Source organism: Echiichthys vipera (assembly GCF_963691815.1).
Source record: "Echiichthys vipera genome assembly, chromosome: 2".
In the NCBI taxonomy this organism is placed as follows: domain Eukaryota; kingdom Metazoa; phylum Chordata; class Actinopteri; order Perciformes; family Trachinidae; genus Echiichthys; species Echiichthys vipera.
This window is the reverse complement of record NC_139827.1, coordinates 5,472,220-5,499,135: the sequence shown is the minus strand read 5'-3', so window position 1 is coordinate 5,499,135 and position 26,916 is coordinate 5,472,220. Positions and strand designations below refer to the sequence as shown.

General features: G+C 42.6%; 2 protein-coding genes across 2 annotated transcripts in view; both read left to right on the top strand.

Moving 5' to 3' along the window:
• Positions 1–25,119, top strand: part of LOC310963621 (extracellular serine/threonine protein kinase FAM20C-like) — a gene marked incomplete at both ends in the record, with an annotated part of 34,718 nt that extends 9,599 nt beyond the window's left edge. The window contains 3 exons of the mRNA XM_083936508.1: positions 24,213–24,294; positions 24,538–24,597; positions 24,846–25,119. Coding sequence (XP_083792634.1) covers positions 24,213–24,294; positions 24,538–24,597; positions 24,846–25,119 — 416 coding nt within the window. The remainder of the gene's footprint in view (positions 1–24,212; positions 24,295–24,537; positions 24,598–24,845) is intronic.
• On the top strand, positions 1,598–23,671 carry dnhd1 (dynein heavy chain domain 1; the record flags this gene model as incomplete). The annotated part of the gene is made up of 43 exons (XM_083935905.1): positions 1,598–1,971; positions 2,311–2,505; positions 2,648–2,851; positions 2,928–3,038; positions 3,389–3,545; positions 3,737–3,961; positions 4,275–4,418; positions 4,790–4,901; positions 5,049–5,281; positions 5,359–5,602; positions 5,814–5,971; positions 6,859–6,984; positions 7,131–7,407; positions 7,593–7,720; positions 7,938–8,136; positions 8,223–8,314; positions 8,472–8,700; positions 8,851–8,976; positions 9,072–9,169; positions 9,304–12,454; positions 12,544–12,661; positions 12,803–12,962; positions 13,063–13,348; positions 13,457–14,918; positions 15,212–15,317; positions 15,430–15,544; positions 15,659–15,845; positions 16,193–16,295; positions 16,656–16,784; positions 17,030–17,221; positions 17,343–17,762; positions 17,873–18,284; positions 18,447–18,545; positions 18,627–18,803; positions 19,108–19,286; positions 19,696–20,730; positions 20,818–20,992; positions 21,106–21,180; positions 21,558–21,783; positions 21,958–22,049; positions 22,126–22,275; positions 22,533–23,158; positions 23,252–23,671. The coding sequence occupies 43 exons, from the start codon at positions 1,598–1,600 to the stop codon at positions 23,669–23,671; spliced, it is 13,527 nt and encodes a 4,508-aa protein (XP_083792031.1).
• Positions 25,120–26,916: the final 1,797 nt, after the last annotated feature.

The window sequence follows — 26,916 nt, the reverse complement described above, 5'->3', positions numbered from 1 at the left end:
CTCTTGTAGACCTACACAGGCACAAGAGGAAGTGATTTTGAGGGATCTAATATCGGACTTTCTGCACTGAGTTGCTGTGATTTCTTATTAACTAGTGTTTTCTGTAGTCTTGACGAGCTTTATGGGATAAAAAACGCCATAAAGTCAAAGTTTATAGGAACACTTGACCTTCAGCAGCTCCGCACTCCTGGAGTTACATTGCGTTACCGTGGCAACGCGCCGTCACCGTGGCAACGAGCCGTCGCCGTGGTTGCGCTGACAACTTTTTCTCTGACTCAGCCAGGTAAGAAAGTTACTTTTGTCCCTATCGTTGTTAGCTAGCTAGTTTGTTTTAAAACATGTATTTAACGTGAGAAAGCGTCGTTATCTGTTCTTTAATTCCCCCGGTACCTGAACTTTAACAGGTGTTAACACTTTAACAAGCTCATGTAACGTCTTTGCTTTACTAAAGTTAGTTACGGAGTTTAATGTAACGTTAGCTGGTAAAAGTTAGCATAACTAGCTACTATGGCCGGCGGTTTCAACCTTTAATAGCTAGACTGGATGTGTATTGTAGATATCTGTAATTCACATCAAATGGGCCGGCAGTAGCTCAGTCCATAGGTTTCTTGGCTGGAGGGTCGCTGGTTCGAGTCCCTGTGTGGACAATGTATGGGGCGTGGACTGGTGGCTAGAGAGGTGCCAGTTCATCTCCTGGGCACTGCCGAGGTGCTGGTCACTGGCAGCCCCCTTACTCTAACATTTCTCCATTAATTGCATGTATATAGGTCCTGTGTGTGTGTGTGTGTGTGTGTGTGTGTGTGTGTGTGTGTGTGTGTGTGTGTGTGTGTGTGTAATGAAAAATAATAATAAAGTGAAAATTGAATTTCCCCATTGTGGGAAGAATAAAGGAATCCACAATGACAGTCTTACTAGTACAAATTATGTCAGTTTCGACATTATTGTGTTTTGGATATGTATGAATGAACATTAGGCATAACCGTAATGTCATTATTACGAGGAAGGACGGATATCTACGACCAGTGGCGGTTTACGGTGGTCAGGGGCCCCTAGGCTACTGTTTTGTTTGTGGCCCCCCACATTGTTATAATGATCACGCTTTATCAGAAAAAAAAAACGCTAGAACTGAAGAAGAGTCCGCAACCTTGAAAAATCCTGTCGTTTTTTATATTTATACGCAATATGTGCAGATGTTATAGCCTTCCAAAGGATTAGGTTCATCTAAACACATAAACGCCTAAAACATGGGCCTGTGAAACTTTTTTCAATAGGCTGTTTAAATGCCATTAAACTGATTCTGATTGAATACTCATGATTATGAGATCACTGTCTAAATGATTTATTGCTTATAGTAAGGAACATGATCTTACTAGAGATCTTGCTAATTTCATGTAAATCTCAATGTAAAAAGGATATTGTGTCAAGTATGTGGAAGAATGCAGGGTAGGTATAGCATGATATGTTGGTGAATTGTGCAATATGTAACCTTTTTGTTTTTATCTTCCAGAAATCCCAGAGTAACGTCCTAATGTAGATTGACAAGACTAAGTTTTTGGTACCTACACCTGCTGATGGTATTCACAGCGAGATCAGCAGCATGTTCGCTGCCAGTTCAGAGAAAAGATCCAACAATGGAGCATCTCAGACCTGCAGTAAAGACATTACTAAGCCTGGATCCAAGGTTAAGAAGAAGGCCCACTCTCCTGAGGTGACTTTACCCTCTCTGTGCCCGGAGCCACCTTCTCACTCCGCAGCCTTTGGGGCCAGGCCTCTGTTCGGTCGTACCTCAGTCCTCAGAAATGTCCCCTCTGAAAGACCTTTATCTGTGGCAGAACTCCCTCATCTTATAGCCCAAGTAGGACCCGTGAGAGCCATAGGAGACACAAAGTGGACAGAGGGACCTCGATTAATGGCCTCAGCATTAGGGACTCACATCCCTATCAGAACTGCTGATGAGTCGACACTCGACAGGTACATAAAATAATGACAGATATTTAATGACCCATTCGTTCTGATGTCATTTTAAAAGTTCGGGGTATGAGAGTCAGTCCAAATATGTGAAATGTGCTCATTTATGACGTGGACACAATATTTTCATCACACCACTTCAGAAAAAAATTAGCATGATGAAATATACGTTTAATGATGATAATATATAATAGGACTAGGTGTGTTTTTAGTAGGCCTTTGACACAATGTCGGCTGTAAATAAATATTTTCCAGACTGATAGTTTAATCTCAAGCATATTGTAGGAACTCTTTTTCCACTTACCTGACTGTTGTTTACACTTTTTCATTTTACTGTTTCAGTCTTACAGAGAAAGATGAATCCATAAAAGTCACAACATCTAAGGATAAAAAGATAACTGTGAAAAATGGGAAAGTGACCACGCCATATGAAGTTCCTCTCACTGGCACAGAGGTAGTTCACATCTTAGCCAGGAAAAGAGACCTCGGAGAATTGGAACTTTATTACCTGAAAGAAGTGGATGGGGACTTTTACAGGTATACTGTAATACGGTTATCTACCCCCCCCCCCCCCTTTAATTTCCGACTCTCATAGATGTTCCTATGTAGTCCTTTAATTCTCCTGGGATGAACACAATTAAACTATGAATGCACAGTGATATGTCATCTTTCTTTCTAGACCCTATGACCTGCAAGTGGTCCATTCCAGTGAAGCTGGTTCTGAGCACTACATCTTTTCCCCGAATACTGTACTGCATGTGACACAAAGGGGTTTTGGTGGACTTGTCAGTCTGGCGGAGTGGTACAGAGAGTCTGTGTCATGGAAAGCTTTGCAGGAAATTTCATTTTTCAGGGGGTTTAAACTGCAGAAATCTTTCACCTGGTGAGTGCATACAGGCTGTGCTTTTGTCTCCTTTTTTCAATCTTGGGCTCTGACTGATATGTGTTTTTTCTGCCAGGTGGCATAGAAATGTGCGCAAGAGATCTTTTCATCGCAGGCGTAAGGATCTTCAGGATATGCTGGTTATAGCTGTACCTCAGTTCAGAAATGCTCTTTTTCAGTTCACCAGGTGAGTCACATTATTGTGCAAATCATTAAATATCAGAGGAATATTATCTCATCTCATCTCATCTTCAGCCTCTTATCCGGGGTCGGGTCGCGGGGGCAGCAGCTTTAGCAGGGGACCCCAAACTTCCCTTTCCCGGGCCACATTAACCAGCTCTAACTGGGGGATCCCAATGCGTTCCCAGGCCAGTGTGGAGATCTAATCTCTTCACCTAGTCCTGGGTCTTCCCCGAGGCCCCCTCCCTAAATTATTTTAGGCGTAATTACTGAATTTTGGATCTGTTAGATGGGACAGATGTTAAACTTTAACATTGGTTGTTCAGATGACCTGGTAATGAACCATATCTTTTACAGAATCATTGAAGAGCTGAAAGGTGCACACCGGCTCCCCCAGGAGGAGTTTAAAACCTACACATTGCTGGAATTCAAGAATGTACTGATAAGCATGAATCAAGAGTTTCTGCAGATATTGGAGAAGTTGACACAGTACCGGGCTGTCATCCTGAACGCGGTATCTATATTTTTTCTTATGTAAAACAAAACAATAACCAACTCAAATATGTGTTGAGGTGTGAAGCATGCCTTTAATGATAGAGCCTTCTATAGCATTAGATATTATCATGCAGTTTAATCGAAAAAAGGAGCATTTCTATTCTATTCTAAATGTTTCCACTGTAGAACTTGATATTTTTTTATCCTCAGGTGAAAGAGGACAACTTCAAGATGCACCAGGATCTGCAGATGCACTTGGAATATGCTAAAAAGCCAAATCAGTGCTACGAACCCATTCACCTCAATCTGGCTCACCAGCAGAAGCTGAAGAAAGAGTTGGCCCGGTCTGAAAGAACCTTGCAGAAATTGGGCAACTTCGCAGCTCTCGTCGATCAGATGATTGTGCAGAGTCTCGTCACGATCGTCCGAGAAGATGTCAGTTCTTTTGTCAACAATGTTATGAAGGTGACGGGAGAGGTTTCCTTAACTTCACATATGCAGCAGTGTCCAACTACAAGCACACTAACCTTCCTGCTCGAAAAAAAATGTTGATTAAAACATTTTTTTAACAAACAGTGTATTCATGTAAAGTGCAGCTGTAACCTTGAGCTATAACTGGGCGAGAGATGCAGACACATTTTTGTTATTACTATGAAATCATGGAGGAAGCATCAGATCAAGTAAAGTGACGATTAATTAAATTAACATTCAATTGAACGAATGCAACTGATGTATTTCTGTTTGCTAGAGGAAGAAATCTCAGGAGTGCTGCCTCTTCACCACTGAGCTGTGTGTAAGTGCCAACAGTCAGCTGAATGTGGACCCACCATTAAACCTGTTCCAAGAAGCTGTGAGTGAATCACTCCTGACTATTGGCGACTCTATAATTCAGGTAATTTACACACTAGCATAGTTGGTAATACAGCTACTTCTACAGCACAGTATATTATTTAGTTGTGGGCCCTGTATATTATTAATTTTACTGTAAATGTGACTCGTGTGACAGTTGGTAAAAGAACATAATATTTCACTTGGATTACTAAAAGACACTGAAATATGATAGTATGATAGTAACGGTTACCTCGCACAGATGCAAAGCCTTGGATATACAAGTGCTAAATTATGTTGTCTTTACGGCATCAATAAGAACTTCATTGTCAATAAGACCAACACATTCAATATGTTATGTTGAAAACATCTGTTCATTTCAGTAGTCTTCCAGTAATTTTGAGCAAGTCCATTTACACCTTTCTTCTCTGGTAGATGTGTGACACTTGCGGGTTCTTCCTGGAGATCAGCAACAGTGTCTTCACTCCGGATTTTGCTCAGGATTTAAACTATGACCTCAGTTGTATTGAACATCCTACTATTACAGGTATGGCTATTTTGCATCGAAGTTGTTGCTGGTCTTTAGATTACACCGTTGAGCTTCTGCTGACCCAAACCTGCATTATTTGTTTTATAACACAGCTGCAATTTGCAAGACAGAGTATTTTTAGTGTGTATGTGTTGTTATTCTCAGGGGAGAATAAGAACAAAGATGAAATGGCTGATCACAGAAAGTTTTGCTGCTGGCGAATGCTCAGAGAAATGTCAGCTCGCTGGCTGGTGCCGCCTAAACAGACCTTGCTGATGGTGCAGGGTAAGAGGTTGCATGGCTGCTACTATCCCCTCTCCAAGGGGCAGCTGGAGTGGCAGATCAGCATCAATGATGTTACAAAACAAGCTGAGAAAGAGCAGACCAAGATCATGCAGGCAAGACTGTTACTTTCACATCACCTGCATCACACCTGCTCATGTGTTTATACTAATTCTAACTGTTCTCTGGATAGGAAGCTGAACTAGAAATCCAGCAGCTGTATGAGAGCTACTCGTGGTTGTTGGACATCCATTTGTTCATCAGCCACCAGAGTCGAGCCTTTTTGGAATCCATGAAGGGTCAGCCTGCTTTACTGTACGAGGAGCACATTAAGAAGTTACGCGGCTGGGCCGAAAGACTCTACGCTGTTCCCTCATCAATCTTTACCTCCAACCAGCTGTTCAACATCCAGTGCACCAGCATGAAGGAAAGTCTAGGTATGTCTTCTCCAAAGGGATTAAATCTCCCCTCCAATGTTATATGAAAACTCTAATATACAGATTTCTTTGCTAGAACCTTCTGAACATACAGAGCAGCCGTTCCCTGGCTTTGTAAAATAGCGAGCTGCGTAGTCAGTTAATGGGTTAAGAGATTACTTTCTTGACTTTATGCTGAATTTTCTAAAACTCTTTGCCTTTGTTTTTCAAGGGCAGCAGCTGAGGTGTAATGAGGAGAAAGTGCTGGAGCAGCTACTTGAACAGACAAAGCTGCATTCAGAAAGCCTCATATCAGACTTGGAGAGGGCTACTGCTGAACTCAAGACAGAGCCACAAGACTTACATGACCTCTCCAAATACGCTTTTATGGTAAAGAAACTCTTTAAAGATTAAATAAAAGTATAAAAGAAGAAAAACAATATAAAGAGACCTAGATCGCCTCGTAGGCAAACAAGATACAATCACCCAAAGGGTAAGAAAAATATCTCATAAAAAGACAATACCCTAGTTTTCACAGTTTTATCTTTACAAGGTTGGTAGATGAAAGATTCAGATTATGTGAGGCTCCTCTTTTGGCCGCGTTCATTTCACCTTAATTATTCATCCAAAGGGTTTTGTCTTGTCAGGGTGTTCTGAATTTAGATTCCATTATCTACGAATGATCAGGTTATGCAAAGTGCATTAAGGTCTTCAAAGCTGTTATTTGAAGGAACACTAGTGCATACTTCCATAACTTGCAGGAGTATTCAGTGAACTTTTGTGAAGTTGAGTTGTTAAAAAATGCATTTTCAAGTCAGAGCAAAATCCGGTTTGGTTGTATTCCACCTAACAATCACTAGTAGGCACACAACTTTTTTCTTTTAGAAATCAAATATTTGTCAATGAATGTTTAATACTCAAGACCTGCAGCAAAATATGATTTTACCCATTTGATATCAGATATTTTGATGATTTTTCTCTTTAAAACTTAAACATACTACTGTATATATCACTGAGGGCTGATAGACACTGTTTTTGCAAGAAGCACCTTTCAGTGAGAAAAGAAAAAGTTGTGTCTTTCACGTAACATTAATTAGGGTTCTAGGAGACCTGAAACCAGCACTGTAACTACTTTTCTTTTTCATCTTCAAATTGAAGTTAAAAACTACATGATCTTAGGGCCAGGAGATACATCATACGTCACAGATTTGACAAAGTGAAAGCCACGTTACACACACGCAATTCATAAAAATGCCAAGTCTGTTTTATGATTTCAGATGAGGGAATCTGTGAAAATGTTGGCTGGCACGCAGGAACGTTTGGAGTACATTCACTCCCTCCAGGACACTGTCTGCATGAACTATAGGAAGATGACTGAACAGGAGGTGACTTTGGAAGAAAAGGTCTGCAGGCATAATGATGCCATTGTGCAACTTCCAGTTCCATTCATTATTTTGGAACATTGCAGCTGTTTTGACTGATTTTCAGCCTTTTAAATGTTTTTTTTTTTTTATTTTAATTCTCACTTGTGTTTGTGTTCTATATTAAGATGCTGGCCACGTGGCGTTGCTTCATTCCCCTCTTAAAGCAAGCAGATAGCATTGTGTGCTACCATCTTCCTTCAATGGCTAACGCATTGGACACAATGTTCTCATTTTTGGCCTGTGACCTTAAAAATATGGTCTCCAAAGCTACATCTGGGCCCTTCGTTGACCCAGCCCAGAATGTAAAAGAGATGGTCTCCAAACTGAACCACATGTACTCACATGTGCAGAATCTCTATGCAAAGCTGGAGGAACTTAGTAGAAACAGTGAAAACCTAGAAGGTGAGATGGTATTAATGATGGATATAAATGATTTCAAAACCTTACAAGTATGTTTAACAAGAAGAAAAAAGGATAACAAAAGAACAGGTCTAATAACAACCATGGGAAAAAAATGTTGTCATGTTATGTATTTACAAAAATCCTTATCTTATGAAATTGTTGGTTGTTGTATTGTCTTCCATTAGAACATCCAATGGATTTGACCATTTTGACAGCAGATGTTCAGAAGGTCAAAGCCCGTAAAGAGTTGTGGGAGCTGATCGCTGTGTACACAACATGGATGGAAGAATGGAAACAGCAGCTTTTCAGTGAGGTAACATGTCAAATGAACCTTTTCTATGTGTCAAGTTGATAAAATATGTTTGGTAAGGATTTATATGCATTCATGGTGATAACAAATGTATATCCAATTTGTTCAAAATGTACTTGAACTCGAATTTGCTCTCTTTTTCATTTATTGCTTAATTTTTCTCTGGAGAAATGTGAATTAAACCAGCGACAACATCCTCCAAAATATTTTTTTCTGTCAGATTGTGCTATCACAAGCTCAAGGGAACATCGCCAAGTGGAAGGACCAGGCTCTGTCTCTAACAAGTGTCATACCTACCCATGATGCAGTGCTGCAGGAGACTTTAGGAGTCCTGGAAAGCTTAAGCCATCAGGTTACAGTCATGGCCAAGCTGCAGAGCCCCACACTCAAACATAGACACTTGGAAGCCATTTTTGAAGGTCAGTTACTTTGCCCATATTGTACCACACGCATGAATGCAACCACCAGCTTATCTAAAATGATCAAAATACATTCAATCTGACAGGAATGGGCCTACTGTATGTCCCAGAGAAGGAGGTGACTGTTGCTGAACTGATGTCTCAACAACTCGAAGCTGACCAGAAACTAATTACCAAAGTAAGCATGAGCGATGATACACATTTGGCTGTTATGGCAGTGCTACTCAGATCAGGAAGTGAAATAATATGTGCTGGTGAATGCATGATCAATAAACAACAAACTATCCTTATATGCCACAAACACGTTCATGTTGCTTATGGTATCTTTTACTCAGATATGCAGGGATGCACAAGCAGAGTGTGACTTGGAGCAGACCTTCCAAAAGCTTCAACAGGGATGGAAAGCTAGACTCTTCCAGCTGGAAAAATTCACTCTGCCTGTTTGGCAGCATAATGAGCCACAACATGGATTAAGAGAGACAGAGAAGCCCACAGAGAGCTTAGTTTCAAATCTCCAAACCGCCAGTCAACCCTCCTGTGATGATGCAAGGTTTACCGTAATCGGTGAGACTGAATGACAAGCTAGCAAATGATTAATACAGATGTAGTTGATGCAGATGAGTTACTTCTTTGGCTTTGTTGCTAGGGGGGGGTGTGTATAATCCATATTCTGCTTACACATTATTGGAATTTGCCATTTGTTTCCTCACTCAGGTCTGGAAATACACTTTGCTGAGATAGAGAATGATTTGATGGCTCTGTCCACTATGTTGAAGTCTGCACACAGTGTTGACTTCAGGCTGCAGATGGACAATTGGGTGAAATCATTACAAGATCTCGGTAAGGTTAATATTCAGAAAAAATCTAAAATTTGCCACCAAGGGTAAAAACAGTATAAACATGATATTGTCTTTTGCATTTACTTTCAACATTAGGAGAATTACTTGGTGTATTTGAAAGATACCAACATGTGTGGGCCTTCCTGACCAAGATGTTCCATGATACAACCTTTAGTGTCCAGAGAGTCAACCTGGTATGTTCCTTTGTCATCATAAGTAAATAAATCTATAAATCTTTTTGCAGTGCTATAAAAATGGTACATTATAGAGCTTTTTTTCAAGTTTACATGCCAGATAATATTTTTGTTTCTTTCTATTTGTTTCATAGCTGGAGCAATTCCAACCAGTTGATGAGACATTTAAGGAAATGATGCACTTGATCTCAAGTAACCCTCATGTGTTGAACTTTGTTCATTCCAAGAAGGAAAATGACAGATTCCACGGCAATAGCCTTTACAACATTCTCATTGATGGTCTTTCTACAATGGAGGCCATTTCCAACCAGATGGTGGATGTCCTGGAAACCCTTTGTAAACAGTTTCCAAGACTCTGGTTCTTGACGGATAGGGAAGTCATACAACTACTCTCCTTTCATCCAACGCCTTTCGCACTGCAGCCCTTTGTGCGCAAATTGTTTAAAGGGATACGTCGGCTTGAAGTGGATTGTGAAATACCATCTAATACAAGAGTTGTAACGAGCTGTGAGGCTACATCTCAAAGTCACCAACAGATGAATGTGCTGGGGTTTTTTGGCAGCATCCAGGAGCACATTACCTTTTTGTCACCTTTGGAACCAAATCCCAATGCTCTGGTTTGGCTTTGTTTCTTTGAGAAACAATTAAAGTTGACCATGGTTCAGCTCATGAAACAATGTGCCATTGTGCGAAACCAGCTTGAACCATCCAATCAAGATCTGGCATGTGATAAGGACGTTGGTGACATTGTGTTCCACATTGCTGAAAGGAGGAACATTGCAGTACCTGTGCTGGATCTACTGTCTGAATATCCTCTTCAGTGTTTGCTGGTGACTGAGGAGGCAATTTGGTGCCAGACTGTTCTACAAACTCTCAGAGAATCCAGCCCATTGAAGTTGAGCAACATAAAGGCATACAACTCTGCAAAACTGAAAAACCTTGGCCGTTTCATAAGGGATGGAGTCACAGGGGCTAAAAGTGAATCACTGGTTTCTAAGTACATGATGATGTGCCTGCGTGCTTTGGTGCAACTTACAATGAAGCATGCACAGCAGCTTTCTCGACTCATGGAGGTCCAATGTGTGGCGGAGTCATCTTTTGAGTGGCTAAGTTTGATGAAGTATCATATAAACTCAGACAATTGGAGTCTGAAAGGCAGTGATGATACAACATGTTACGTGGATGTGTTGGGCCATCGACTCCAATATGATTATGAGTATTTTGGTCCAGAAGATTTGGTGATGGTGCATACTCCATCCACAGATCGGGCGATACTGGGGATTCTCCTTGCTCTTACAAGCTACAGATGTGGGTTTGTGAGTGGACCTTGCATGTCTGGGAAGAAAACAACCGTGGTCCAGTTAGGAAAAGCACTGGGCCGACAGGTTGTCAATATACAGTGCTGTCCAAGCATGAGGCCTAGTGTTGTTCGGCGGATGCTGTTGGGTGCCCTCCAGACTGGCGCATGGCTTCTGCTGGACTCTGTGGACTTCCTAACACAAGGGGTCCTGTCAATGCTGGGGCAGCATCTAGTAGACATCCACCAATCCTTCTCTGAGTTAACAAGAAAGAAGAATCAATGCGTGAATGAGGAGCCAAAAGACATGACTGCTGAAGGGCTCACAGGCTGCAAAAACATTGTTGATTCAGAATGCCATATGGTACTGGCAGGGAAAAGCATTTCTGCCAGCCGAAGCTATGGATGTGTTCTCATCTCATCCAAGGGCTATACATCTGATGTTCCAGAGAGTCTGCGATGTGCAACCAGACCCATTGTGTTAACCCATCCAGATTACAGGATAATTGCTGAAATAATGCTGACTTCTATTGGTTTCTCAGAGGCCATGTCGTTAAGTCGACGTCTAGTGGCCCTCATCAGCCTGGCCAGGGATTCACTCTGTCTGCCTGATTTCATCACTGGCGACCAGAGCTGCTATCTTGTTGTCTTGCAAAAGATCATCTCTGCCTCTGAAATACACTTAAAACAAAGTGTAACACAGCGGGAAACCTCAGATCAGGCTAAAGGAGTGACTGCGGAACAAACTAATCTTGTGCCTTCACAAGATGTGACTGCCAAGGATAAAAAAGAAACTGAAAAGTCTTTGAGGCTGCGAAGTTCACATTTGTCAATTATACAGGGGTTAATGGAGGAGACAGCCATTGTCAGAGCTATTCTTTCTGTCCTGTTACCTGCTCTTTATGAGCAAAAGAAAGCCTCCCAGTTCTACATAATTTTCAAAGACACATTCCCCATAGCCTGCCAATTTCCTCTTTTACAAGAAAACATTGAGGAAAACGAAAAGAACCAACTAAAAGAAACACTCACAGAAGAATTACATTGGAAATGTTTTCACTCTAACACAGAGATTGTTAGCAGTGCTCTTACACTCTACCAAACCATGAAATGCTCTCAGGCAGTCATGCTTATAGGCCCCTCAGGTAGTGGAAAGACAACCTGTTACTCTGCTCTAGCTGGAGCACTCTGTCGTCTCGCTGCCAAAGCAGTGGGACATGTGTCTGAAAGTGACAATGTGACTGAAGGAGATGCCCAACAGGCACAGCCACAGTCCTCTGCTACAACCTGGAACTCTGTTAACACTGTGGTTATATTTCCTAATGCGATGTCCCATGAAGAGGTGTTTGGCTGCTTCTGTGAGAAGAGAGGATGGCGAGAAGGAGCTGTTATAAAGGTGCTGAGAGATTTAGAGCGATGTAAACCGACGAGTTCTAAAATCTGCAACAATAAGAAGAAAAGTGATCAGACACCAGAGAAATGGCTAGTAATGGATGGAAATCCTGTGGGGCAGCCTGGCTGGTTAGATTACTTAACTACACTGTGCAGTCCTGAGGACCCATATCTGTGCCTGTCATCAGGTGAAACAGTGCCATCCCAGTCACACCTTAAGCTACTAATGGAGGTCACTGACCTACGTGATGCAAGTCCCTCTGCAGTGACTTGTTGCAGCCTTGTTTATTTCACAGGTACTGATCTGTGGAAGGCCGTGTGGAACAGTGAAATGGACGCTCTTGCTTTTAAACACAAATTGGATCAAAGAACCTTGAAAATGTGGAATCGTCTGGCCGAAGACCTTTTTCCCAGCACTCTTAGTTGGCTTTGGAAAAACACTTTAACCTCTGCAGTGCATAATGAAGGAGAGTCTCCTAAAAGCGTCACGTATGGAGTGCAAGAAATCATGTCGTTCGTTCGAATCCTACGTGCCCTCCTGCAGCATTTTGGAAAGGATGCGGAAAAAGCTGAGGCAGAAACACAAATAGACCAAAGAGGTATAAACATTACCCATGAACACATAACCTTGTAAACATACAGACTACTTAAGATAGTGACTTTACTGTGTCACTTATTCTCCTGACAGATAATCCTCTACACAGCGCTGGTACAACAGGCTCAGACCCCCACAGACAAAATCTGCTGACCAGGAATCTTTTTCTTGTGGCTTATATTTGGGGATTTAGTGGAAATCTGCCTCCTCGGTGAGATAATCTTCATAGAACTTGTTTTGTAGTCACATTTATTTACGCAAATTATTTCGTATTTATGTTATTGCTAGAAACATATCTAAACACTTTTTTACATCACCAATTTTCTTCATATATTTCATGTTTATACTTCAGCCACTGGCCACAGTTTGACTTAATAGCCCATCAAGTGCTGTTTACTTGCCGGTACAAAATTGTGATTCCTGATGACGAAAGTGTTTTTGAACACTTTTTTAACATCGACGACAAGATGAGCCCCAAAAACACACTGCTGATGAATTCCATCCCTCCCCAGGTTTGTCCTGAATATTCTGTCCAGTGTAGTGAAAGTACATAAATGTAGTCGTCACTGTGTTTAAACCTTTTAACTAACTGTCTTAAACCTATTTATGTAGTACGGGAAATATGCCTATCTTGTGAACCTGATGTTGGAGGCAAACCAGCCAGTGTTGCTTGCAGGAGAGCCCGCTTCTGGAAAAACCACTCTGTGCAAAACTCTCTTGCTGAGTTATGACAAGCCACACATAAGCCTGCCAGCCAGTCCACTCCTGAGCTCCAGAGACCTGCGCACGATACTGAACAACATCAGCTACAAGAAGAACTGTAAAGAGACAACGGGCTCCATGAGAAAACAGCCAGGACTGCTTCTCTTTGTGGATGACTTGCATGAAGCCCCTTGTGGTGAGTTATAAAATTGACCTTAGGATTACTAATATGATTACAATTAATTTGAATCTGATTTTGCGCTATATGAAGATTAATACGGTTAACGTTTTTTCCTGTTGATAGATGTCTTTGGGAAGACGTCAACGGCTCTAGAGACACTACGACAGAGTATTTCAGTGGGACAGATTCTAACGTTTGATGCCTATGCCTTCAACTTATTGAGTGCTGGAACCGTCAGCTACATGGCTACCTGCTGTGTCTTTGGATTGGGCAATCACCACAGTAATGTGATATCCTCCAGGCTCTCACGCCTCTTCTCCATCTTTGTGCTCCCCAGCCTATCTATGGACGTTATATTGTCTATCCATTCTCCTCGGCTAAAGATCTGGCTCACAGAAATGCCACTTAAGCAGAGTGATGAGGAGATGGCGTGTTGTATCATCGCTGCAACTCAAAATCTGTATCATGCAGTATGTGGACAATTCCAGTCTACCGTGCAGAGGCCCCATTATATATTTTCCCAACGTGACCTTCAGAAGGTGTTTAGGGGGATGTATCTGTGGCAGCCTAACATCCCAAACACAGGGGCATTGCAGGAAAAGGAATATTCACTACCAGGCTTTCCTCCATTCCTGCCAGGGCCGACATCAGTCCTTAACATAGCACATCTCTGGATGCACGAGTGCATGCGTACATTCAGTGATAGGTTGTGCTCAGAGGATGAAAGCAAAGCTCTTGCATCTCTCATAGCTAGGACAGCAGCAACACACTATGGAAATAGACTGGTTGATGAAACCCAGCTTAGATTCAGTTTAGATGACCCACCCGGTGTCAGTCTAGACACACAAGCTGGTCAGTCAGATCTGAAGAAAGCCCACACATTGACTGAAACTTCCCTTTTGTCTGGAAACATTAGCTCAGACAAAACTCACCCTTTGCAACCTCACATTCTTCAGCATATGGAGGACATAATGGCTGAGCTTGCATATGGTCCTGAGCTCTCCGAGGCCCCGAAGCCAATGAATCAGCAGCACTACAATTTTAAATGTAGCTCTTCTTATCAGCAAAGAGACCTTGGTGTTCTACAGCAGGAGCTATGTGCACTCATCGACAGAAAAGAGCGAGACAAAGAACAGAAAATTGATAATGACTACAACATTGCAAACAGATACATTGTCCACAGACAGAGGGTGAGTCAGCTGTTACGTATCCTCAGGGCGTTGCTCATACCTGGAGGTCACGGAGTGCTGTTCGGCTCAGACAGCGGCACAGGACGTAAAACCACCGTGCGTTTAGCTGCCTGTGTAACTGGCTACCAGTTGATGGAGGTGCACCCTGGTAATGAGAAGGAGTTGCATGACATTCTAAGAGAAGCTGGGAATCAAACTAAAGTGGATGGTGTTAATGTCATCGTACTGGTCCATGAAGAAATTAGCCAGTCTGTCAGGGAGGAACTGTTGGTGGCGATGGCTCACAAAACCTACCCAATGCTCTACACTGATGAGGAGCTGAGGAATCTGGTTTCCAGAGTGACTGCTGGGAAAAACTCAAGACGATACCTTATGGACAGTTGGATGTTTGAGAAGTAAGAAGGAAATATCCAATTTATCTGTTTTTCTTCATGCCAGTTTACCACATAGTTAAGGCCTAACTTAGAGACAACTGGCAAATTGTGTATCTAAACATTAAGCCCAGAAAAATCTGAATGTGTGCAGTATGTAATGCTATCGTATCACTTCATTCATTTGACCATGGTGATGTAACATAATTTACAAGAATGGGCTTTAATGTATATTGTCTGACAACTTATAGTAAATATTTAAAAAAAAATGTATGAATACATATTAAACCACATTTGTTCTGTTTCTTTTTACAAAGGTACTTGAACCAAATCCACAGAAATGTACATGTGCTCCTGTTGCTTCCCTTCACCGTGTCAGACAACAGTGAGATACCTGCCAACAACAGAACCCATGGATGGAATGTAAATCAGTATTTTCTTTGAGTTACTATACCTAACTACTACGACTGCTACTACTACGTGTAATTTTAATTAGTATACCTAAATGGATGACCTTTTATCCTTTGTGATAAAGACACAACTGACCAGGGCCCTGAGCTTCAGTTGCTGTGTGGAGGTGTACCAGCCTTGGTCTAAACAGTCTTTAGTGGAAGTTGCTGCTCAGTGCCTCAAAAGTAGTTCCCACGAAGGTGAGTAACACCACCGAAGTTAGACTTTAATTTAATTTTTTACTTCTCTCTACTGGCAGTTTTATTTCTGGTCTGTACTAAGACATGTACTTTTTAATTTTTCTTTTTCTTTAGCGGTGGACGACGGCTCAGATGCCGGCCTGTCTGTGGCTATGGCAGAAATCCATCAATCTGCATGTCGCTATGCTTCTGTCCTTCTAAGAGCTCAGCCTTTCAGCCCTCAGACTTACATGGAGTTCATTGCCAACTTTGGTTATCTATGCAACCATCTGCACAAGCAACTGCAGAGCCAAGCCAACAGGTACTTGTTCTTGAACTGGTAGTTATGTAGAAATGTTTCCTCCTTTTTCTCCCTATGTCTCCTATATTTGACATGCCGCTGTGCATATACCAATACATTTATCATTATACTACAGCTTTATCCCTATACTGGGTCCAATGATACTGCAATCCATCACAGCCGCACCACAAACTACATCCACAACAATACCTCACACAGTTGCAGCAAAATTAAACATAGTAACCTTCACCAAGGGGAAAACTTTTTAATTGTATTGCAGTAGACTGTACACATCTAAATTATATTTTTGTAATTAGATAAAATAGAACTACACACGCTGGTGTCCAATAACTATTGTATTTTTTCAGAGTTGCTACTGTTCTGTCTCATTTGGATGTCATGAACAACACAGTTTTGCAGTACAAACAGCACGTAATAAGACTGCAGGAGAAGGTTGCTGAGACACGGCAGGTAATATAGAGCAATTCAGCATATGCAGTTCCAGTGGGATCAATATTCTGTTTAAGGTTTCAGCATTATTGACTGTACCACAAGAGGTTATTTTTCACCAAAGTCAAACACGATTTAAACAACCTTGTAAAGCAATACATTTAGCGCACGCACACGAAGGCTGAAGAACATACTGCACTGTTTATACTGTATCTTTGCATCTCACTATAAAGACTATGGATTATGTTAAAGTGCCCTACGTACCTCAATTAACATTATAATTTGAGTTTCCAGTAATAGTTACCTCATAACACAGCATCTTTTGTTAAAATGACAAATTTACATATCTGCGTCAATGATCCCTTCCTCTCCATCCTGCAGCGTGAGAAGGAGCTCCTCAGGGCTCTGGATTATCAGAGGAGCCTGCTCGAGGAAGCCCAGGATACATGTGTAGTAGAGGAGAACAAGCTGTATCACCTGGAAGAGCAGATTAATCAAGTTCAGAAACGGGTAAACGTATTTCCTGATTTATTAACATCTAGATCCTAATTTGTACAGTATATATTAAAAAGATGCCAAACAAGACGCCCAAGTTTGACAACAGATGACACTGTAAAAATCCCATAATTTGCTTTTTCATCATACCATCCTAGTTTGTTTATTTGTGTGTATTTGTCACATCCTTTAGAACAATTTAGATGATTTAGCAAAGGTTTCACAGAAAATGAATTAAATGTGTTAAATCTTTTATCCAGGTGGAACCTGTGTTCCTTGCAGGACTTAAGATTCTTAATTGTTTGAATCCATCTGACCTGGAGGAGGTGCGCCACTACAGAGATCCACCTGATGGAGTGGTGAAAATCATGGACGCCATTTGTTTGCTCTTTAATCGTCCACCAGGCTGGGAGAATGCTAAACAGCTGCTTGGACAATCCAACTTCTTCCAGGTGTGTGGTAAAGAAAATACTATTGGCAAATTCCTATTTAAATAAGCGGTGTGTTCTGCATACAGTGGCATAAGATGCTGTTTTGAGATTGCTCTCTTGCTAATGTATTGTATCTTCCTAGGAGTTGGAATTTTTTGACCGCTACAGTCTGACAAACGAACAGCTGCAGCAGCTCAGCGAGATCGTTCACTGTCCCCAGTTTGCGCCAGAGACTGTGCTTGAGGTGAGCAAAGCCTGTGAGTCCCTGTGTCGATGGGTCCAGGCTGTGTATGAGTGCTGCTGTATGCAACACCAACTGTTGATCAAGCAGCAATTGGAGGTGCTGGCCAAAGAGGCAAAAGGTCAACTTAACCTGGCCAAGCAGCACATGGAGGACGTTAACCATTGTCATGAGGATTTCAAGCGTCAGCTGCAGTTGTTACGAAAACAACTGGAGGAAGAACTGCTGGAGCTGCACACAGCTGAAAGCTCAGAACAAGAAGCCACTACGGCTGCAGGACAGCTGGAGACACATGTCAGAGACTGGAGGGCTGCTGCTCAGGTAACACAGTTTGCAAATATACCGTGCACGTTGCTTCATTTCCTACTTTGGTTTTATGTTTTATTAATTTTTTATGTAAATGATTATGATTTTCTCTATTTTCCCCTCAGGAGGCAGAGTTAAATAATCAAACCTTACAAGGAGATGGCCTAATCCTGGCTGCAATCATCTCTTATTTAGGGCCCTTTGGACCTGATATACGCACAGAACTGCTGAGCAAGTGGAGGGAGCTGTGTCAGACAGGAAGCATCAACGTAAACCCCAAGGATCCCAGAACCTCACTGTTCACACACTTTGACACCGCACCTTCTTACAACCTTCTCGGTTTCCCCATCCCTGTGTCTGAGAGACTGCAGCTGCCTCTGGGTCGGACGTTAGATATACCCCAGGACACTCCATCTGCCAGAATGGTTGTAAAGCTGCTGCTGTGGGGCTGCAGGAGTGCCTTGGTTCAACGCTGGCCTCTACTGGCAGACACCAAGCAACATGTAGATGTAAGCTCTCAAAGCTTGCACATCACAGGTGGGCCCTAAGAAACACAAAAATAAACTCCCCAGAGCAGAAATATTGTCAGAAATTAATTTTGTTTCTCTAAATGAAAATAATATATCACGTTTTTTTATGTATAGGAAATTGCTTCAAAGCCTCTGTGTGACTTGACACCAGTGCGTTTCTGTTCTGCAGGAGAGAATGCCAGGCTGGAGCAGGAGACAGAGTGTGGGATGGTGGTTTGTGCTGATGATCCGGAGCTGCTGGAAAAGTTGGACCAGGCTGCACAGAAAGGTGGATTAAGGGATGGAAAATAATATAATAGTTACAGTGTGCTTTTTGAGGGGTAACTCATTTAAACCTTTCATTTTACAGGTTTGAGAGTCCTGGTAACTGACATGGAACGTTCAGTTGCCAGTCCGCAGTTTCTGGCCAGATTGGCACGCCCTGCTGGATGTCGCCTTACAGGGTTAAAACAACATGTTAAGCCGACCCACCCTGAGTTCCGCCTCTTCCTTAGCAGCCATCTGCCCGTCCAACTACTTAACAGTGGTACAAACGATTCGTCAATACAAGTCTGTTAAAGTTGCTTACTTGGCATATTTCTTGCAACAGAAGTGCAGGACTTTCAGATACATTCATCATCCCTGTATAATAAATGTACAGGAGTTTCAGCTTAAGTTGCAATGGATACTAAGAACTTTTCACAGATCATAATGACACTCAGTGTACAGGCAGCACACTGCTCTATGTACTGTCATTTGTATTACTTTGCACATAGAGGCATTAAATGGACTTTCTTTTAACTCATCTGGAAAATAGTGGATCACTCTGTATTCTTGCTTTTGCTCTGTAGGGATCCATCCGTCCATTTTGGCTCGGGTATGCGTGGTTGACCTCTCTCTGAGCTCACAAGAGATCCAGGAGCTGATGCTGACACAGCTGCTGCAGTCTGAGTGTAAAAAACTGCTCACTCAGCACTTGCAGTTCCAGAATGACAAGCGGTTGCTGCAGACGAAACTGGTCTCAGAAGAGGTGATGAGACCACCATTTACTTTATTTAGCGTCATATGAATCATTGGAGTGGAATGAAATCAGTGTGGCACGTTTGGGGCTTATTATTTCTTTACCAAAACAGCAGGGTTTGAAAAGTGTTCAAGCCAAAGCTGCAACTGGCTTATGGACTAATTTCTGTGTCTGAGTTTGCATGTCTCAAAATGTTTGTTTACTTATTTTGGCATAGATAACATCAGTTAACATTTGCTTGAAATCTACATCATACACTGGCGCACTGGGCTTTGGAGAATGGTTTATGAATTTCTTAAGCAATGATATTTTCTACCTTTAAGGCAAACTAACGCAGAATGCAGTAATTTTGGTCGATAATGTAATTATCTGCTGTTGTTTGTACCACATGAGTTGACTGTAAACAATATTGTCTTAGGATGCCCTGATGGACTACATCCTGGATTCTCACACCTCACTGCTGGAGGACCCTGCTTTTCTCCCTCGCGTGGCTTCTTGTCAAGATACAATGAAGAAACTGCAGTCGGAGATCCAGTGGCTCAGTGAGGAGCTAGAGTACCACGAGTCCCTGCTGGCTGCGCCCCGACAATTAATAAGGCTGGCTGCTGCCCTTTACCAGGCTCTGCAGGAGGTGTCACGTCTTTCCCCCGCCTATTACTTTTCCCTACGCGGCTTCATCACAGTTATGCAAGAGGCCTTCACTGTGAAGGACAGGCCATTAGTGTCATGTACTATTAGGAAAGTGTCAGGAGGCATTATTCAAGAGGTCACAAACCGGATGGTAGCCCAGCTGCTGATTAAATACAGGCCTTGTCTCTTCAAGAGCCATGTCGCTGTTCTGGAGCTGCTACTGTCTGTGGCTCTGCTCCAACACAACCAGCTCTGCTCAGAGGCTGAGAGAGTAGCTTTCCTCAGGGGCCTTCAAGACATACCACATCCTGTCACTAAATTGAAACCCTGTTCCCTTCCTCCCATTGACTCACAGTCCACTAGTGCTCTGCCCAGCTGGGTACCCCCTCAGATTCACCCAGAGCTCCTCTGCTTGGAGAGAATCCCGGTCTTCAGAGGGTTGATAGCCTCTCTCTCCACTTGCCCCATTCAGTGGCAGGAGTACCTGCACTTCCCTTCCTCCACTGTAGCCGGGGCTGTTCCCTGTCGCTCTCACTCCCATCTATCCCTGCTACAGCGGGCGCTCCTCTGGAAGATCATGCTTCCGAACTGCCTGGAGGGGCTAGCTCAGGCTTTGGCCGCACACCACCTCTGCCTGCCTGGACCAACAGCCGGGACTGAGGTCCCTCACACTGGGAACCCAGAAGCCCTCTCACGGTATCTTGTCAAACATATTGGACCCATCATCCTTACGTTGCCAAGTCAAAGAGAAGATAAGTGGACCAGCATTCAACCTCTCCACTTAATATACACATTGGCCCACTGTGTAGCAGAAACAAAGGTGGTAACCGGCATTTTGTTTCAAGTTAATAGCTGTAACCAATGCACACCTATTCAGTGCTTGATGTTTTTCTTGATGAATATATTTTAGGTTAAGGTGAACGTCGTTTCTTTTGGGGCTCTGTGTGACAGAGAGGTCGTTCTCTCAATGCTGGACAAAGCTGTTAGCGAAGGCCACTGGTTGGTTTTTAACAACTGTCACCTGTTGGAACAATGGGATGATAAAGTAGTGATTCACCTCAGTCAGTTGATCTCCCCCTTCACGGGTAAGTTGTCCATCACGAATCAATTTAAATTGCGTTTGTATCAATTGTCTTTATTTACATATATATTCATAAACCTATCCGTCTTCTTGCCTGCCTACCTACCTAATGCGCAGAGGAGCGATGCCTGATTCACCCGTGTTTCCGACTGTGGTTCATAACTCAAGAAGATGCATCACACTCCATACCAGGTAGATCTATTATAATGCCATTACTGCTCTACCTGAGTCATCCTTTCAAGGTCAGTTACCGTAGCTTCAGACCAAGGGATGAATATTTTTCCACCACCACATGGTACTGACTTATAAATATTGTGCAATAAAGAGAGTCGATCTAATCATGATCTTCCACAAACAGAATACACTCAGTACTTTGGTGTGAATTTACAGCATAACATACAGTATATCCATTTGTATCACTTAAAGCTTTCTCTTTAGTTTTCTCTCTCAATAATTCAACTTAATGATTGTTCCTCTGTGATCTAATGCATTGCCTCCAGTAAAACAGCAACCTCTTTAAGTCTTTGTTTTCCTCTGGATGTAGAAATGATTTTTGTTTTGTTTAACAGCTGCAGTCAGAATGTTTGCCCTGCCTCTGGTCTGTGACTCTCCCTGGGATCTGAAGGAGGAGCTGAGCTGCTCCTTGCAACAGGTGGCATCCGTCATACAGTGCCAGTCGTTGTCAGGGATCACAGAAGACGACATGGAGCTCCTCCTGCACTGTGCCATCTTCCATTCCGTGTTACTGCAAAGACAGACCTATAAATACTTAGGCCAAGGGGGAATCTACAATTGGTGAGGCCTAATGGGCCAACATACTGTGTACTGTAGTTAATTTGCCTTAGATGTGTGCAAAACATTTGAATGTTTGCCAGTTGTATCACTTTAGAGTAAAACCAAATATGACCTGGATTTATGTGCTGGATCAAGAGTTCATGCTTGTGCCTATGGATTGTTTCTGTTTTGAAGGAGTCAGGAAGACCTCCAGGCTTTGATGGATGCACACATTTGCATTTCTAGTCTCTGCCATGACAAGGCTGAGGCTTTGCAGTATATAGCAGGTGAGGTGAGGTGATAAAACTGTCCCTCAAGTTCAGTAACTGTATTCTTTAACCTTGTTGTACTTTTCATTCATAGTCAATCTAGTGCATGGCGGCCATGTACTAGACTCTGCAGACTCAGAGGTGGTGGACAGCGTTGCAAAGACTTGCTTCAGCGGAGTGTCATCTCTGAGGGGCAGAGGACCACACATGCTCTCCAATATTACCAACAATCCTGGCAACTTTGGTAACCAAGCAACTTCTCATAGTGCTGCATTTTGCATTGTATACACCGTAAAAGCTCTTACATTTAAACTTTAGCTGGAGCCTTTATGTAGAGCAAGTTATAAGTTTACAGAATAAAAAAGAGGATACATGTCAAAATCAACATTACAAACGTATGGTGTAGCAAGTAGCAAGGGTGTACAAGCATTAGCCACAGTTGGTGTTTGTGTTGCTCTTAAAGTGAAATGTACTCAGTGTGGCTATGTTTCATGTCCTTAGATTTATCAGAACTACTGCAGAATTTGGAGCAGCAACTTCAGGATTCAGCAAACATCAAAGACTCCCTAATGCTTGGCTTCACTGGAGATTTGGCAGCGGAGATGACCAAGATCAATAGCCACAATTTAAACATACTACTGCAGGTCTCCCAGACTCCTCTGGGTGTTCCCAGGAGTTTCTGCACACAGCTAAACCACCCTATCACACTGACAGCCTACAGCCAGGCTAGAAAAAGACTTCAGGCTCTGAAGAGTTACCTCACACACAAGACTGACAGCACAGTTACAAACGCAGGAGTGGTTTCTCACAGCCACCTATGTGACTTCCTCCAGGCGGAGTGGAACGATCTCGTTGATTTGGTGTCCTCGCTCCTCTCACAGCTCCAGCAGCCTGTTCGATACAGCGCACCAACCTTTGCTTCCCTCTTTAAACTCCCTGACTTGTCTCACTTGGAGAGGAGGGCAGAGTTACTCAGTTCTTATCTCTGGCAACACAACACCTCAGATCCTCCTGGGGCATACAGATTGTCAGCTTTCAAAAATGCCAGAGGCCTTTTGGTGGCAGTGATGAGGGAGGCTGCTCAAGTAAATCGCAAATATATCAGTGATATAGACTTGCATTTTCAGGTAAAGCATACAAATCATGAAATCATACTAAAATGATGTTTATTGCTCTTAGTTTTTGCAGGTTGAACACTCATGTTGTTCTCTTCCCTCCAGGTTCTTAGTGATAGTGCTTACCCAGCCTCACTTCCCCTGGATGCTGTGTATTTATGTGGCCTGGAGCTGAGAGGTGCATCCTGGGACACACAGCTAGGAGCCCTACAGGACACAGTCTCTCTGCAGCCGTGCTCAATGCCTCTTGTTTGTGTCAAGGCTCAAGTCAGAAGCACAAATACTGCCCGGGATACCTTCCCTTGTGAAAGTTCACATTTAAACGACGCCAGCGACGTCCAGGCGGCACATGATGCTGCCCCACAGTTACCACTCTACCACTGCCCGCTCTATCTCGACGCAGAGTTGGAGATTGAAAACCGGGGACTGGCGGATGTTAATATTATCACTAAGTTCCCCCTTCATGCCAAGCTAAATCCTGTGTTGTGTAGTTTGAGACGGGTGAGGCTAGTGAGTATGCTCTGACTAAAACAACCTGCTTTTACCTGCTATGATGCACCAGACTGACGCTCAGATCCAGTCAGACAGACTTAGTCCTTACTCATACATGAGAGATCTTATGAATGTATTGTCATTAACACTGCTGTTCACAATAATCCATGTGGCTTTCTCTTACTGTATAACGCTTCTGCATACACTACTCTTTGTAATGTTTTTAATGCTTTTGTAAGGGCTTTTATTAAAGATTTTACACAATATCATAATGTCGATTTATAGCATTTTGTATGATACGGCTGATCCACCCGACATTACTTACAGAGGTGAAGGTCTGTGCCTCTGTAACCACATTCAACAGTGATCAGCTGGTTTTCAGTTCTCTGGAAAACTGTTCAAATGTGTGTGTGTGTGTGTACATGTGATTTTTCTGGGGTGTAAACAGCCATAGTAGACATTTTTATTGCTTAAGTACTAAATTGTATGGTTTAAATTTGCCATGAAAAAACTGTTTCAAGAAATACGTGTTGTTGTTTATCGAAAGTGTGCACTTTGTCATCCCATCTTCTAGGTAACATGGACAGACACCATTATGAAACCTTTGAGAAGTTTGGCAACAATACGTTCCTTGTTCACCTTGACAACGGGAGAGCGTGAGTATCTCTGGTGTGTGTGTGTGTGTGTGTGTGTGTGTGTGTGTGTGTGTGTGTGTGTGTGTGTGTGTGTGTGTGTGTGTGTGTGTGTGTGTGTGTGTGTGTGTGTGTGTGTGTGTGTGTGTGTGTGTGTGTGTGTGTGTGTGTGTGTGTGTGTGTGTCTATGTTAATATACTCTTTCTTGGTGGTTGCTTTTGTTATCGTGCTGTTGCTTGACTGACTATGGCTTTGTTCTAATTGCAGATTTGGACGTCACTCCAAAGATGAGCCCTCTATCCTAGTTCCTCTAGAACAGTGTTGCAGGTACAAACAAGAATGTGATGAAATGTGGTGAAATCTTTGCATAATTGTCCTTGTTTACTCTGCAGTTATTTACTTTCTTGTTTTCAGTTGAATTCGGTTAGTCGGAATAGTATTTAATTTAGCACTGGTATGCAATTTTCGCTGTGCTCCACCATTTTCTAACTATTGTCTTCTCTTCTTTATTGTTATCACCCCATCTTGTTCTCCTTTCTCTCCAATGCCTCTCCTTTATTTTGCTGTTCCTCTAGAATCCGTCGCTCCACGTGGCTACGTCTGCGTCTGCTTTCTCTGCCAAAGTACCGTCTCAGTGATGTCATGAGGGCCTCGCTCTCCCACGATCCCCTTCACAGTGTGGCTCCACTGCTGTCAGAGCCCCACCTCGCTGCTCTCGATCGCCGCTTGAAAACTGTGCTGCAGACTGTAAGTCGTTGCCAAAAGAGACGGAGTGAAGATGGTGGGGGTGAGGAGGTCATCTATGACGACATTACCCACCTGAAAGACATGGTCACACCCGCTCCGTAGGGCAGTCTATACCTGCTGTTCATTATGATATCTGTGTATATGATTACATGTCGCACAACATGCAAGATGGTGTCTGCAGTTACATTAATGTTAAAGTCACACAAGGATTTTATTGGTGTCTTGACTTATTCTTACAGGTTGTATAAACCAGATAAAACATGAGGAAGCACCAATAAATTTACATTGTGTCCTAGGAAAAGGGAAGATTGATAACATCCATGTTACCAATTCAAGAGTTATGGTTATACGTACGTATATTGGGAAACAATGGTAGAAAGGATGGTTGGTCAAATATTAAATACAGGCTAGTTTGACCTGACTTCATTCTGTGATGATTATCCTCAGCACTAACACAGTGCTTTGACTGCCAGGACCTGGACTGATGTGTTTAAATGGGAGATTTTTCACTAAAATCCACATTTTGCCAATCGTGTTATTTAGTTTTATTGTCTCCAATGCAACAGTACTACATACAGTAAACAGCATACGTTTGTATTGTCCTTTCATGTTCCCTTGGTCTTTTGTTTTTTTTTAAATACTTCACCATTTGAAGTGTAAAGTTGTGATTAATTCATCACAACACACTCAGATAAAGTCAAAATGAAAATGGGTAACACTGCGAGTCAATGTGGTTTGTCGGCAATAAAACAAGAACAATTCAATATATGAATTTATGGAGGGCGACATGGCGGTGTGGTGGTTAGCACTGTTGCCTCACAGCGAGAGGGTTCCTGGTTTGAATCCCGGCTGGGGCCCGTCTGTTCTCCGGTTTCCTCCCACAGTCCAAAGATGTGTATGAAAGTTTGTCTGTCTCTGTTTATGTGTGCCCTGTGATAGGCGACTGCCGTCCTGTCCAGGGTGTACCCCGCCTCGCACCCGTTGTCAGCTGGGATCGGCTCCAGCCCCCTGTGACCCCGACAGGGACAAGCGGTTGAAGATGAATGAATTAATCATTTATGGATGTAGAGGCTGTGGATTCTGGCACCATTAGCATAGTTATTGAAATTATTATTATCCGTTAGGATCCCTGCAGTGTAAAGCATAATGAAAAGAATTGTAGTGGAGTGGACACAGTTTGGTTCAAGTGCAGTATATACTGTACACTGCAGTTGAACCAAACCATGTGATAGTGCAAAAAAGTGCAAAACATCAGAAGCAGCCTCTAAATTTTGAATTCTTCTGATTCTTTAATGTGAATTGTTTCAAGTTCTTCTGACTGAAGACTGAAAACTAGAGTTAGAGATTGTAGCTTTTTTCTGCTTTCACCATGTTGGTGTGTTGAGGGACAGAGAAAGGGATGCTCACATAACGAGTATGTGAGGTACAATAAGCAGATGTACCTGTCATGTGACTGACTTTGAGATGTTCTCTAATAACATTTGAAGCATTTGTGGATTAGTGTCTTCATATCTAACTGTACTACGAGTCCTTACGAGTATCTTCTTAAAGCAGTATTTAGTTTCACCAGAGTTGAGGTCCTCGCTAAGGTGTGAGTCTACGTCACAGCTAATTGGGCAGCTGGCTGTCCTCTGTCTCCTTTCCTTTCAGGGCTTCGATCAATAATTTACCTGGCCCGGTCATATCGATGGCACCTGCTACCTTTTCTCTTGCCCTCGCCTGCTTGCCCGTTCTTTCCACAAAATCTGTCACTGACGAGAGGTTAAAAGAGCTCGTTAACGGATGACAGGAAAAAGGGCGAGAGGGAGAAAAGCACGATCATTCTATCAGGCAGGTGTTATCAGTCTTTGGAGCAACAGCAGGGACAGTGGGACTGCAGCGAAGGTGACTTTCACTGCC